The 16,597-nt window shown below is 32.5% G+C and overlaps 1 protein-coding gene across 1 annotated transcript; it reads left to right on the top strand.

Moving 5' to 3' along the window:
* The first annotated feature begins 248 nt into the window (after nucleotides 1-248).
* LOC145087952 (cytochrome B561, amino-terminal protein) lies at nucleotides 249-3,089 on the top strand. The gene is made up of 5 exons (XM_079026109.1): nucleotides 249-591; nucleotides 968-1,023; nucleotides 1,116-2,288; nucleotides 2,383-2,750; nucleotides 2,828-3,089. Exons 1-5 carry the CDS (start codon nucleotides 413-415, stop codon nucleotides 2,966-2,968), a joined length of 1,917 nt encoding a protein of 638 aa, XP_078882235.1. The 5' UTR covers nucleotides 249-412; the 3' UTR covers nucleotides 2,969-3,089.
* The last annotated feature ends 13,508 nt before the right edge of the window (nucleotides 3,090-16,597 follow it).

Here is a 16,597-nt window from a genome sequence, read left to right as displayed (position 1 = left end):
CTACGTGGACAACATTGTCCACCTATGCAGTAACTTAATGGATAACCAGCAATTGTGTGTAAATTTTAGGGTAAAAGGTATAAGAGACAAGTAATTTTCGAGTTTGAGGATCCATAAAAACCAAAAAAAACAATATTGATATTTTTAAAACATAAAATAAAAATTAGATAAGTCACTATAACAAAAACCCTTAAATATTATCTCTTGTATCAAAAATCTTACCATCAGGAAGAAAAAAAAGTACCGTTGTTTTCTTGGGGTTTGCGGAGATGTTGCTAGTTGATACTTGCTTAACCCAAATTTAAAACGTTTGCATCGCAGCACCCTATTTGAACCTCGAAGCTTTCATCAATGGCGGAATAGTAGAAACCCTATCGCACCAAATCGCAAATTAACAGGAAGTCTTCTACCTATGGAGGGAGGAGGAAGAAAAGACACATCTAATCCCGTTACAAAGTTCGCGGTGTATCAGAACCCAGCTCTCTCCGCCGCCCTAACCAAAAACAGTCTCCGCCCCTCCAAGTCTACTTTCCTCTTCATTCTCACTCTCGCATCCGCTTCTGCTTTCTCTCTGGTCTCCTTCGTCCTCAGGTACCATACATATCCCCAGTTCTATCTCCATCGCTCTCTCCACTATTTCAATAAGTTCCATGTCTCTTTCCTGCTTGCATTCGATATAACAAATATTGCGCTTATAGTCTGTTTCTGGCATTTCGTATACTTGTATTTGAATGAATCATTTATTTGTCGGTATATGTGTTTTTTGTATATGCTTGTTTCTATAGAGAATTGTTAGTACATCTAAATTGATGCGTAGATTGTAATTTTAAAAGTTGGATTCAGGTGAACATTGTTTAAACAAATGGTTGTTTTGTTTCTATCTATTGTAAAAAATGATCTGAATACTGAAACACTTACATCTTTGCTATGAGCGACTAACAAAATTATTTACTCTGTTCTATTCAAGGGAAAACGACATCGTCGACAGTTCCAAGCTCAGATATCTCACACAAGATGTTGCTCGTGAGTAATATCATTCATTTCGATTTCATGTTGTTAAATTCTTCCAAACTTTCCAAGTGTTATCCCCTTAAATCTCTTCTGTTTGTGCACAGATATCTTTCTAAAAGTAATGGAAGCTATCATGACTCTGGTTTTGATTGGATCCTTATTTGCCCTTCTCAAAGCCATCTCCTTATGGAAAACAAAACCTGCTACACCTTCATCTCCATCTAATCCCACCAAAGAGCAGCTAAATCTGACTAGCCAGCAACTAAAACTGATGGGAATCAAGCCACAGTTTGAGCAGACTGAATCAAAATCATCAAAAGATCCACCCAAATCTAAACCTAACACATCACCTTTCAACACACTTGTCCCCCTTCACCAAACTCGTATAAACAATGACAAATCAACCACTAGTAGTGCAAACAAGATGCATTCCTTCAGCACTCCATCTAAACCACCAGTTTCACCATCAGTCTATCTCATCCCCTCACAATCACCAAACATGAAGACGCCACCTGGCATTGAACAACACGTTTCCACTCCATGGTCAAGCAAACGATCATCTTCCACCAGAGAAATATCAACAGAACAACAACTTGAATCATTCTTAGCAGATTTTGATGAAAAATTCTCCATGTCAGCTGGTAAAATGACCACCCCACCCCCCACAACAACTGGATTCAATATATCTAGCCCTAATTCCAATAGCACAACAAGAAGCACACCTTTAAGACCTGTACGCATGTCCCCTGGTTCTCAAAAGTTCAGTACCCCACCAAAGAAAGGTGAAGGTGACCTCCCTCCACCCATGTCCATGGAAGAGTCAATTGACGCTTTTGCCCGCCTAGGCATCTACCCACAGATTGAAGAGTGGCGTGACCATTTAAGACAATGGTTCTCTTCAGTTCTCTTAAATCCCCTTCTTGCAAAAATCGAAACCAGTCACATAAAAGTCATGGAGGCTGCTGCTAAAATCGGTATTACAATCACAGTTAGCAAAATTGGAAGTGATTCATCAACAGGAGCTACTGCAACTGTTTCAAATGAAAGAAACAACGAATGGCAGCCTGCATATACCCTTGATGAGGAAGGGCTTATTGGTCAATTACGCACTACTCTTCTACAACAAATACAGAACACTTCAATCCCTGTTATACAAGATTGTATAGATGCCATATCAGAACACCAAAAGCTTCTTGCTTTGATGAAAGGGGAATGGGCAAAGGGGTTGTTACCTCAGACCAGTATACGGGCGGATTATACTGTACAAAGAATCCGAGGTATTTGAGTATTTCTTTTTTTCTTGAATCTTGATAGCTTTTTATAATCGAAATAATATTAAAAATAGATTCTTTATGTGTTGATATTTTGCAGAGCTTGGTGTAGGAACGTGTGTTAAGAACTATGAGTATATAACAAATGGAGAGAAGTTTAATAAGAAAAAATGGAGTGAAGTTCCTAGTGACTCTCATTTACTGTTGTATCTATTTTGTGCTTTTTTGGAACACCCGAAATGGATGCTTCACGTGGACCCCACATCACATGTGGGATCACAATCTAGTAGAAACCCTTTATTTATAGGGGTACTTCCGTCAAAAGAACGGTTTCCTGAGAAGTATTTGGGGGTGATTTGTGGGGTACCCTCTGTGCTCCATCCTGGAGGTTGTGTATTGGCTTTTGACAAAAAAAGCCCTCCAATTTTCGCATTGTATTGGGATAAAAAGCCACAGCTCTCTTTTGAGGTATGTGAAATAAAAGTAATGGGATTTGAATTTTGGAATGATTGTAAGAAGCTGAGTTTGTTGAGTTTGAATTGCAGGGAAGAACAGCACTTTGGGACTCTGTTTTGGTTCTATGCCATAAGATTAAGAGTGATTATGGTGGAATTGTTAGAGGAATGCATCTGGGTTCTTCAGCTTTGGGGGTTCTTCAGATTCTTGATGATGAAAATAGTGAGTGAGATTATTGATGAGGAAAAAGGTTAGTTAGATGACTGGAGTTTGGTTCATTTTGTGTATAACATTTCTATCAAATGTTTGGAATATGGGGATTTTGATGATTTTAAAGAGTATTTGATGGAATTTTTTTGTTAGAAAAAGGCATTCATCAACATTTTAAGTGGCTATTTGTGTTGGGAAGATGGTAATTAACATTTTGAACATTTATATGTATTGGGCCTGGGCCTCTTAAAAATCCTTGTTATATAGAGTCCGGTTATGGTTAAGAAAAGTACGACTGATTATTAGGCTATGGGTCGGGTTATTAACCCGAGGAAGTCTTTTTTTCATTGGGAAATTGAGTAATCTAACCATAGTGTATTTGAAGAAAATAAAAAAAAATTTGTTTTTGGCAAAAATAGTCACTTAGTCAAGGACTAAGGAATGAGCATTCTGGACTAAAAAAATATTTTTTTTGAAAAAAAATACATTTTGGAATTTCGGACCCGCAGTTTCAAAAACAAGTTCGAAACTAATAAATAATTCTGGAGTTTTGAAAAAAAAAATTACTTTTTACTTAAATATAATAAAAAGATAAACAAACATAGTAAATGTAAACTATATAATATATATGATATTAGAGTATTAAACCAATCATTTCAAATATAATAAAAAGATAAACAAACATGGTAAATGTAAACTATATAATATATATGATGTAAACTATATAATATATATGATATTAGAGTATTAAACCAATCATTTCAAATATAATAAAAAGATAAACAAACATGGTAAATGTAAACTATATAATATATATGATATTAGAGTATTAAACCAATCATTTGATAGAAAAATGTTGACATTAAACATTTCACACATAAACACACAGATTTTTTTGGAAAAAAACAAAAAAGAATTTCGAAATTTGAAGATCAAATCTAGAATTATATGATTTATAAAATTCATTTATAATGGTCAGTTTATTTAATATCCTAGTTTTATTAGAGACGGTTAATGTATAAATCGCACAAACCGCCCACACCGCACTAAACCGCACCGCATAATGCGGTTTAGATTTTTGCGATGCGGTTTGCGGTTCGTAATCTTGTCAAACCGCACTATGCGGTTTGGTTTGCAGTTTATAGTTACCAAATCGCGGTTCAAACTGCACCATGTCGTATTAGCATATATATATATATATATATATATATATATATATATATATATATATATATATATATATCAAAGTTTCCAATCACCAAATACTTCATACTGTCCAATAACTTTATTTTATATCACAATGGTTAAATATGATAATTAATGACTTAAAAGACTAGGATATCAAATTTCATAAGTCATAACAACTTAGCAGAACATTATGTGGTTTTTTTGTTTGCAATATCTATGCATTTTAAATGGTATGCAATATAATTAATAAATTTTGGCAGTGTTTAAATGTAACTAATAACAACCAAAGTTATAAATTGAAACAACTTATCAAAACGCATAAATCGCCCGCATGAAACCATACCGCATAATGCGGTTTAGAGCTTTTGTGGTGCGGTTTGCGGTTTCAACTCTAAACCGTACCAAACCGCACCGCGAACACCCCTATAGTTTATTAGCAAAATTGGTTTAGGGCAAATTTACATCATTCAATTTTTATCTTAAGTGTTTTTTTTTTTTTTTTTTTTTTTTTTTTTTTTTTTTTATAAATAAGAAAAATCTTTGATAATTTGATTTTGTTTTACTTTGGCCATTATTTACTTATTAAAATCAATTACCACATTATCGAAATTCTAATTTGCGCTCTCCATCATCCAAGAAAGAAGAAATCAACTCTCTCAAAGAAGTTATCATACACTCCTTTTTCTTGGGTTTTTAGTTTGTTGCAAGAAATCCATAGATTTGTCCTTGTTCTTGAACATTAAAATTTCACAATACAAGGAGTGAGAATGCAAACATGTAACAAGTAACGCCATTAAATCTTTTTATATGATAAAACCAATTATTTTGAAGACTACGTTTATAGATTTAGGGGATATAATATTCATATGCATGACCCGTTGTATTCTAATAAGAAGCTCCACCGTATCCGGCCCGACGAAACTAAATGTATCAAATGCGAATGAGATGAACAATATTGATTTTTCATGCACGATTTCTCATCTTTGTGGAATATGGTTTTATATATATTCTTTGGTTGTATGCTTTATATATGGTTTTATATGTTTGTGTTGGGTGCATGCTTTTATATTTCTAAAGTATCGATTGCAGTTTGAAAATATTAACTTTATGAGTTTGGTTATGTATCGAATAATTTATTATATAATACATATGTAGTTTTAAATTGTGTCTACAAAAGAATAAAATTGGCAAATTTAAAATTAATAAATTAATGGAGTTAAAAGATTTGAAAATAATATTGTATATTCAATTCTATGTGAACTAAAAAAAAAAAGACAAACAATTTTAGTTGGGTTGACTCAGTCGGAACTGAGTTGCCCTTTCGGAAATACATATTTCGTATGGATTGATTAAGAAGCATGATATTGTATTAAAGATATTATCCACCAAAATTATATTTTAAGTTCTTTCTGGTCTCCTTATTTTATTATTTATAATTTATCAAGCGGATATTTTTTAAACGGCATCAAGCGGATGCGGGATGTAGGAATTCGCTTTTTCCAAGATGTTTAATTCGATGACAAAAGCAAATGTATATTGCAGATCCTATTTTATTGTGATAATTTTTGTTTTGATTAATTTTATACTCAATTTATCAATGGTCTTTATTTATATAAAAAATTATATTTAAGAGTATTTTTATTTTTCACACAAGCCCTTTAAAATCAACTAACCACCCTTTAAAATCAGCTAACCAACCCTGTTTATTTTAACATATTGAGATTTACTTTGTCTATAAATATAGTATCTTTTAATAAAATTTTAATAAAAAATAGAGTTATTCATTGACGCAGTGTGTATGGACAAACATGAAGATAATACTTAAAATTCTTTGATTTCGCAAAATGCCAAAGCAAAGATTGATAGACTTGAGGAAACTTCAATTTTAATTATTCTAAAAAACTATCCTTCAAAAAAACAGCACACGAGCACTTAAATTGTAAAACATTAAAATATTTCGAAAATGTCGAGTACCTAAAATAACCAAAAAAATCTCGAAAAAACTAATGAATTGTAAGATGAAAGAATTCGTCTAATATTTGATGGGCTCAGGCAAAGTCTTGAGTTCTTATCAGAATGTCGTTTTCTTTCTGAAAAACTTTACTCTTGCATCGCAATCTAATATTGTTCGAATTCTTTAAATGTTCTAATATCTACATATAATTTAACTTATTTGTGTTGCATCATTAAGACATCTTAATGATTATATTTGGAACACACATATCCCTTAAAAAAAACCTCTAATCACCATGGACTAATATCAATAAAGTCCCATGTTTTTTGCACTAAATTTGAAAAAGCCCTTAATTTAATTTTTCATTTACTGTGACCACGATATTTTCATGGAATTATGGCAAAATGGTACAATACTGGTTTCACCAGTTTCGGCAGGTTGCATAGCTTAGTCGAACGTTGGAGGTAGTTGTTAGCTAGGTTTTGGGTCGATTCGTCTCTCCAACATCAAACCAAAAAGATGGTAAGCTCCTCCAACATGCACACACAAGGGTACAGAGATTGGGCCTTAAGGAATCATTGGTCTGAAGATTTGAGATGCGAATGTGATGAACCTGTGACATTCTCGATCTCCAAAACAGTCGATAATCCATGGAGGAAATTTAGGGGGTGTCCAAACTATCAGGTAATATTAACTTTCCTACTTTTTGTGGTGTTGTTGAACCAGTATGAAGAAGTGGTTGCTGTACAGGACTCCAAAAAAAATGCTAATTTTTTTTATGGCTTGATCCACCCCTGCCAAACACTTACTACAAGGAAACTATGTGGAGGTTCCATATGGATTTGGAGGAGGCTAAGAACAATAAAGCATTTGGAATGGAGATTTGAAGCTTTCAGAGGAGGCCAAGAACAACAAAGCAGTTCAAGTGGATATTTTAAACCTGTTGAAGGTGGAGCTAGTTATGATGGTCATACTTTTGGTGGTGGTGATTGTGATGGGGTTTATGGCTCACAATGTTGTGGTTAAAGCATTATGAAGTTGTGGGCATTATTTAGGTTCAGGTAGAATGGTAGTAGTAGTAGTTTAGGTGGAAGGGTATTTTAGTCAAGTTAGGCAGTAAGTAGATGCATATGTTATGTATGGTAATATTTTGGTTTTGTAAGAGATGACAATAACAACAACTTATTATGTCTTAATGATAACAATGTATTAAGTCCTTTAACACATATATATGTATAAAAATAACCAAATCATGGAAGGTGACAACAATTACAATTAAGTCCTTTAACACATATATATGTATTAACCTACTTACCAAGCTAACCAAAACGTGGAAGGTAACAAAAAATATAGTGATCAAGGCATATATATTGATAACTTAACAGTCATATCATGTCGTTTACAAAGCTTCCCATACATCAATGTCAGTTAACAACCCAACAAGGGGAATGTACTTTACGAAGCTTCCCATAAACCACTACCATACCGTGTAACCTAATTAGAACCAAACTTCCAATTCTACCAAACATTATGGACATGAATTGGAAGCTTGTTACCAAAAGACAAGTGTACCAAAATTAGAAGTTTACAAAAAGGGCAACCTATTTACTAATGCCCATTCTTAATCTAAAACACAAGGGGTTTTGGAAGAACCACCACCATCAACATCTTCAATCATTTTACTGAGCTTCAGGTTCCTAATTCTTTCAGAGGGTTTCCTCTTTTTCTCCCAATGGAAATTATAAGAACCATGACCCAAGGGTATCACTCTTGCTCCAACCTCTCTCTCTTCCACTCCTTTTTCCTCAACCATTCTGCCTTCAACTTCTTCTTCCTCAACCTCTCTGCCTTGAACTTCTTCTTCTTCAACCTCTCTTTCTTCAATATCTTGTTCCTCAACCTCTCTCTCTCTCTCTCTCTCTCTCTCTCTCTCTCTCTTTAACTTCTTCTTCCTCAGCCTTTTTGCCTTCAATCTTTTTTTCCTCAACCTCTCTCTCTCTCTTCAACTTCTTCTTCCTCAGCCTTTTTGCTTTCAATCTTTTTTTTCCTCAACCTCTCTCTCTCTCTCATTCTCTTTCTCTCTATCTCTCTTCAACTTCTTCTTCCTCAGCCTCTCTTTCTTTAATCTCTTTTTCCTCAACTTCTCCATAAACCTACAATATGGCAGGTTAGTTAGTAAAGCTACAGTATGGAAGCCAAAAATAGTGTAACAACACATACCTCTTTCATAGCAGCCACTGCATCAACATGTGTATATCTAGACAACAACAACTCCTTTAAAGTATGTCTTTCATTCACCTTCACCTCATTTCCATTCTCTTGTTCCTGAATATCCTCTTTTTCTTGAATCATAGATTGTTTACCATTAGGTGTATGGGTAAAAAGATCATCAAAATCCTCATCACAGGTTAGAGACACATCCTCCTTTGCTTGACCATGCCATTGTGAGTAGAGGCTTCTTCTTTATTTCTTTGAGCATGCCATTGAAGCATTCTTCCACCCCATTCTCTACTGCTTCATAAGCATATCCATGAGAAAAGAATGCTCTGCACCAAGTTTCAGGTTTCCTTGCCATAAGATAATTGTATCCTATTTCTGTAATCTTCTGTATCTTATCCATTGTAGCAAGAAAGTCCCTTCCACTGTGCTCATAGCAGCCTCCCAAAACAAATTCTTTAGCTCTAATCTTGTGTGTTTCTTCCTAAAGTTTGCAAAGATGTGTCTAGCACATTGTCTATGCTCAACATGGGGGAGTAGGTCTGCCACATCCTGTAGAAGTCCCTATAATTAACAAACAAACACAGCACATGTAAATATTAATGAGTGTAACATATATATATATATATATATATATATATATATATATATATATGGTATACTAGTGTATGTTGTGGTACCTTGTCTTGGTCTTAGATAACAACTAGTCCATTGCCAGAACCAAGATCCAAATCAACAACCAAATTCTCAATGAACCAGGTCCACTTGTCCTTATTCTCAACATTCACAACTGCCCATGCTATTGGGTAGACATGGTTGTCTGCATCCCTCCCAATAGCAGTTAAAATATCCCATTAACCTTCCCCTTTAAGAAACTACCATATAGTCCTATTACCCTTCTATATTCTCTGTTCCATCCATTTCTGAAAGCCTTGAAGCCAACATAAAACTTTTTGAAATAGTTACACCCCGAATTACTTTCTAACCCCACCAAGCAACTTGTACCTGGATTACTCAACCTAATTGCAGCTGCATAGTCCCAAACCCTGGCATAGTGGTCTTCTAACTTCCCTTCTATCATCCTCATTGCAGTTGCCTTGCTCTTTGGCATTGCCCAACAGATACACTCACTGAAAACCTTTGTAGCACATATGCTTGCATCTCTAGCAATGTCATCTTGGGCTTCATGATTACATCTTTCAGGTACTGTTTGGCTAACCAATTGCTAGTAACTAGGGAACTAAAATGATAATTCCTAGCACACAAATGAATTTCATTACAAAACTTAATCTAGAATGTCCTTTCATTGTACTTCCATCCATCTGCAACCCTAAATGGACATTGCATTTTTTTTTATTATCACTGCTTCCACTACCACACTTAGCTATACCGTCACTCTATCACTTTTTTCAAAATAAAGTTGGTACCTTCCATGGACTGCATAATTAGTTAAAGCAAACCTAAGTTGATCAGGGGATTCATTACAATATCCTAATCGGGGCCTCGTTTCTTTCCAGTTAACATTGGGATCATGCACCCTATACTCCACACCAACATCTTCATCGTCCTCATCTAAGTGGGCATGCTCATTTTGTCGGACACCAGGAATGTCTCCATCATCTACCATTCCATCAATACTCCTCCTTAATATGTTTTTGTCACACAATAAGTTAAGAAAATGATCATCACATAGTTTTGAGGGGGCTTTGAAAGTTTCTTCAAAAAAAACCCAAGAAGCTAAAGTCAAATGCATCATCATCGGATTCAGATTCTGGAAGGTATGTCTTCTCATGGAGCTTAGGCCCTTTACGCTTCTTAGTTCCAGAAGTATAAGCCATTTGTTTCATAAAAAAAAATAATAACTTGTTAATCCAAACTTGGAACTCCATACTTTATTGACGAAGATAACCACCCTCATAATCATCAATTTCTTGTTTCCATACACGTACCTTTCTACTCCACTTTACTTAGCCAACGATTTCAGAGCTTCAAATTGCGAAATTGGGGACTGTGAAACCCTTCTCGAATGCATGAAAACCTTTAGTAGTGATGCTTCGTGAAATGTGATGGATAGGGAATAACTTAGTGGTGAACGGATGGTACAGGTTACCTGCTGGTGACCAGGTATAATCTTTCAAACGATAATTCCATGAAAATATCGTGGTCACAGTAAATGAAAAATTAAATACAGGGCTTTTCTCAATTTAGTGCCAAAACATGGGACATTATTGATATTAGTCCAATCACCATTTATCAAGAAATAACCATTTTTTATAATTCAAATTCGTGAAGCGATCTCGACATGATCATTTTAATGAATAACTTCAATGCAAAAGTTACAAAAGTTGCAAAAATCCTTCACATACAACAACTGGATTGGTTGCATTGGCGAAACATGATCGAGAATTGAACATTTTGATATTGAAATTATATGAGGTAATAAGTAGGAGCGTATAATTTGGGATGATAAACAGAAATCGATGAATCGAAAGGAAACATATTTTTCTAGTTGGTGTGGTGGAAAAGGAAAAATATTTTCTAGTTGAACTAGAAGCACAAGATTTTCTTCGATCAATTTTGGAATGAGATTGTTGGAATCAATTTTGTTGTAAAATGAATGAAAGAAATAAAAAAAAGAGAATAGTGTGAGATTGAAGGTAAAAATTAGTTTTGTATTTATAGAGTGGTAAATAGTTAAAAAAATATATATTTAAAAATTTGACATTTAAGAAAAATAAAAAACAAAAGATTTGTAGTCGTTGGAGAAGGAAAGAAAGGAGAGAAATGTAGTATATCTTAATCGTGCGGTTCTTCATTGCGACTATACCTCACCGGCGGTATAGTGTCCCTATGTGCAGCGAAATGGCCAAATCCCCACGCACCATATGGTAAAGTTATTATTATTATTATTATTATTATTATTATTATTATTATTATTATTGTTGTTGTTGTTGTTGTTGTTGTTGTTTTCTCACATATGTTAAGAATAATCAAGTTGGAAAAACGGGTAATAAGTAGTTGTAAGAATGTCAAATTATATAATTGTCCTTACCTCCACGTAACTTTCCCATCAAGGTACTTTGTTTTATATGGCAAGCAAACCAGGATTGAATACCAACTTGAGTTGAACTAAAAAAATGGGGATATTTAATGGAGATCTAGTGTACAACTACGAGGAGGCGGTTGAGCATATTACCATTCACTGTCCATATGCAAAAACGGTATGGGAATGGATTCTTAGATGGTGTGATATATCCACACCCCAGTTTTCCTCGTTATAATAAATTACTAATTTTGCGGCTAATTGGAACAATTGCCAGAAAATGAGAAATACCTTCATCAACATATGTTATGGAACGTTATGGTGGATATGGAAAGCCAAGTGTGATAAAATGTTTAAGAGTCTTCGTGTCTCTCCAACAAAAATGACGCACAACATTAAGTCCCAAGTTTTTACATGGATAAAATATAAAAGGAAAATGTGTAAGTATAAGTGTGTTGAATGGACTGTTTTCCCTTTTATTTGATTGTAGAAACTATTAACACATAGCACCCATCATATACACATATTTACATATGTTTTATTTATTAGTCAATTGTAAATATAGATAATTTTAGTTTTCCTTATTTGTTGTAACAGATTCTAATCTATCGGATCTTCCCCCGTATATGTACTGGTATTTCCTTCAATGAAATCACAACTTGAGTACCCTAAAAACCTCATTAAATGAAGAGTTTTTGCTATAAAAGACCATAATTTTACACAAATAAACCGGTTATGCCCAAAGTTAAATTTTTGGTGCATTAATGCCTTAACTACCGGAAAATATGTTCAGTTTTGCCCCCTAACCGTCTTTTACCTTCTAAGGCCAGTTACCCCTTTGTTGACTGGGAAACGATGTTGACTTGGAGCTGACGTGGCAAACCCACGTCAGCATTGCTTATTTCAGAAAAAATTAACGCACAAAAAGGGCTTGCAGGGATTCAAACCCACGTCTCCTCCCACAACAAATGCAACGCTCTTAACCACTAGGCTGAAATGAATTTTGATTATTATTGCCTAACATAAAGTACTTAATGTGTAACACACTGCAACAATTTAATAATATGCATTATTATTATTATTATTATTATTATATTTTTTGTGATTTTTAATTTTTTTTATGATTTTAAAAATATATTTTTAAACGTATAAAAAATGTATTTATATATTTTAAATCATATTTTTATTTTTAGAAATATGTATTATTGTTATTATTATTATTATTATTATTATTATTATTATTATTATTATTATTATTTTTAATTTATGAATTTATATATATATTTTATACGTATATATATATGTATTTATGTGCATTAAAAATATTTTTATATGTATAAATAACACTTTATATGTTTATATATGTTTTTATACATATTAATAGATTTTATATGAATGAGAAAAGTTTATATACGTATAAATAACATTTTATATAAATCTTTAAAAATAAGTGTATATATACATATAAAAATATATGTACAAAAAAATATAATTAATTGCATAAAAATATGTTTAACACATGTATATGTGTTTATTTTATACAAAACATATTTTTATTCATACAAATATATAAAAAAAACTTAATAAATATGTAGAAAAATGTATTTATACATTTTTATATGCATAACAAATATTTTTATATGTCTAGATCATGTTTTATACATTTTTATGTATGTTTTTATACAAAATAAATAATATTATGATATGTATTTTTAATTAAAATATATAAAGTTTGTATTTATATATAATAATAATAATTATAAAAACACATTTATATACGCATATTTATATATATATATATATATATATATATATATATATATATATATATATATATATATATATAATGTGTATAAATATGTAAAAATAAGCATACGAATTTATATTTACACACACTTTTAAAATGAATAAATACGTATAATTATGTTTATTACTATGCTTTTTATACCTATAAAAACGTATGTATAAATAATAATAATAATAATAATAACAATAACAACAACAACGTATATAACATTTGTATAATAGTATTAATAATAATAATTACGTATATAACATTTTTATAATAATAATAATAATAATAATAATAATAACAATAATAATAATAATAATAACAACAACAACAACAACAAGAAAAACCGGCATTTTACATAATAAGTAAAATGATTCCAAAAGGTTTTTCAAACATTTCTCATAGCCCAGTGGTACTGAGCTTGATTTTGTGGGAAGGAGACCCCGTTTCGAAACCTGGTTCCTCCCATTTTCGCCCGTTTGTTTTTCCATTTAAAGTCAACTACGCTGATGTGTCTACCACATCACATCCTACTCAACGCTTCCTTCAATCAGCTTGGGGGTGACCGGCCATTGAAGGTGAAATCCAGCTGGGGGCCAAAAATGAACAAATATACCAGTATTTGAGGCATTTATGCACAAAAAAACTGACTTGGGACATAACCGTATACTTTATGTAAAATTGAGGGTTTTTATGACAATAACTCTTAAATGAATAAACCCGACAACAAGTTTATATATTAATAAATAATATTAATAACTTATCATGAAAATATTAATAGAACTATAAATGACATCATGTGCCTATTAAGTATTAACTCCATAACTAGGACATGGAGACTCAAATGAATTGGTGTGGGGTTACGATTCAACAAATACCAGCTGCCTTCAGTCTATTTTAGATATAGAAGTTTGAATATTTAGCTAAGATATATGGTCATTATTATGAGAATATGACAAACGTGTTAAGTTTGTAACAAAGTCTAAGTTAATCTTTAATTCCAAAAAATCTAAGGTTTGAACAAAAAATTTAAGTTCATATACTCATATGATGAATAATGATGTAACGATGTTCGCATCAATTACATGACTTTCTTCCAATTTAAACAAACTGATCAATGTAAATCATCAATGATAATTATGATAATTGTCATTCTCTCCATTCAATTGTTATTTCCAAATAGTATATTTAGGGGTTGTTTTTATTTTCTTCAACAAGAGAGTATGGTTTTTTATACGTGACCTTTAAACTACCGGGTCCGATTCTTTTTACCAGTTTTAGACATATAGTGATACCCGATACATGGACTAGTTTAATATGTACCGGTTATAGTTTTGGTTTTGGACCGAGTTTACAGGTTTGAAGCTTATCCCTACATTTTAGTAACTATTTGTGTTAGGAAAATGGTAATTTACATTGTAAATGATTATTTGTAGTGGGAGTAAAGGTGCTTAATGGTTTGGGGCTTTGCTTGGTGTGTATCTTGTTAAAAAGTCTATTTATACAGAATTCGATTATAGATGATAAAACCTCCGATTAGTTATATCATTTTCCAACGGCTCCAAAAGGCAAAAAAATGTCTTGCTGTAGGTGTGTGTTTGAACTTTGAATTGAAAAGGTCTTGGTCAACATTTCTATTCTAACCTTTACATGTAGCTTTTGAGTTTTTATCGACTTTGCGGCAACTATATTATTATTATTTATAAACGAATGAGTTGAATCGTATAGTCAAGTGTTTACAAACCGGTATTTATTTTAAAATAACATGTTTATTTTAATAATATCTTTTACTAATATATAAAATATTAATTATTTATGTAACTAGAAAAAGTTTTGTTCTTTCGCAAATACGAATTCCATATGAGTTATTTATTAAGAAGCGCGATGATGTTATTACTCACAAAAGGGATAATGACTTAGGATGGTAATAACGTTTTCTGTGTGTCCATTTTTGGTCCCTAACATATTTTTTGTGCGTATTACACCATTAAGGTTATTATAACCGTTTACAAATAGTCCTTTTAACATGAAGAAACCGGTAAAAGAGATTATTTTTAAATAGTTATAACATCCTTAATAGTGTAATACACACAAAAAATACGTTAGGGACCTAATATGGACAAACGGGAAACATTATTACCCTCTTAAGTCATTATTCCCGTATGAAACTATAAATCCCTATAGTAAATTTTTACTTTTTAAATAAGAAACTTGTAGGTCTTGGGGTTTGTAGTTTGGATGCTTTTAACCTCGGCCTTCTTTATAAATGGAAGTGACAATTTCTTAATGACAAAGGAGTTCTTTGGGTTAAAATTGTCAAATATTGTCATGGGGAAGGTGATGGTTCTTCGAACGATTCGAGAATAGGACTGGAGGGGGTGTTTGGCAAAAGATTGTAGGATCCATTAATCATCTCCATGAGAATGATTGTATTCCTTCTAATTCCATGTATATAATGGTGGGGGATGGGACTCAAACGAGGTTCTAGAAGGATGTTTGGTGCTTGGATATTTCTCTTAGGGAGTGGTTCGGGAGGCTCTTTGTTTTGACCTTTAATCAAGATGCTCGAGTAAGTGAATAACGGGATTCGGGGGGATGTAATTTTCATTGGCGTCGGGGGATTAGAAGAGGGGCTGAATCGACCCAATTTGATTATCTTGTGGAGATATTAAATCCTATTCACATAGGGGAAATGTTGGATAAGTGGTCTTGGGAGTTTGAATCGTCGGGTATCTTTACTGTTAAATCAGCACGGAATTGGGTTAATGATATGACGCTTCCTATGGGTAATATGCCTATTAGGTGGAATCGTTTTGTCCCCATTAAAATTAACATTTTTTATGGTGTGTGCTTTTGGATCACATTCCGGTAATAGCTAAACTGGTGTAAAGGGGGGGGGGGTGATAGATTCCTTATTGTGTCCTCTGTGTCATAATTCTTAAGAAAGTGTGAAACATTTGTTGATGTAGTTTTCAGTTGTTGATCATGTTTAGAGTCGAGTTGGGCATTGACTTCATTTGAACCTTCTTGTGTTTTCATCTATCTTACAAAATCCAATCCGGCCTTAATTTGTTCCTCTCTAGCTCCTTGCTAGAGGTTAACTGGATGATGTGGTTACAAAATCTAATTCAATCCAATCTAAATCTTTCTACTTTTTATGCTTTTTAATTTCAACAACTTTATATGAAATACACATATAAAAATAAATACTAAAAATCTTAAAAATATATATTCAAAATAATAAATACTAAAAATCTTAGGAGGATAATAATGTTTCCTGTTTGTTCATTTTAGATCCCTACATATTTTTTGTGCGTATTACACCATTAATGTTATTCTAACCGTTTACAAATAATCATTTTAACAAGAAGAAACAGATAAAAATGATTATTTTTAAATGATTATAACAACCTTAATATGTAATACACACAAAAAATACGTTAGACCTAATATAG

The sequence above is a fragment of the Lactuca serriola genome, chromosome 2, assembly GCF_051521515.1.
Source record: "Lactuca serriola cultivar US96UC23 chromosome 2, Lser_US96UC23_V15, whole genome shotgun sequence".
NCBI lineage: Eukaryota > Viridiplantae > Streptophyta > Magnoliopsida > Asterales > Asteraceae > Lactuca > Lactuca serriola.
Note: the sequence above shows the minus strand (reverse complement) of the source record. Positions and strands in the feature narration are given on the sequence as shown.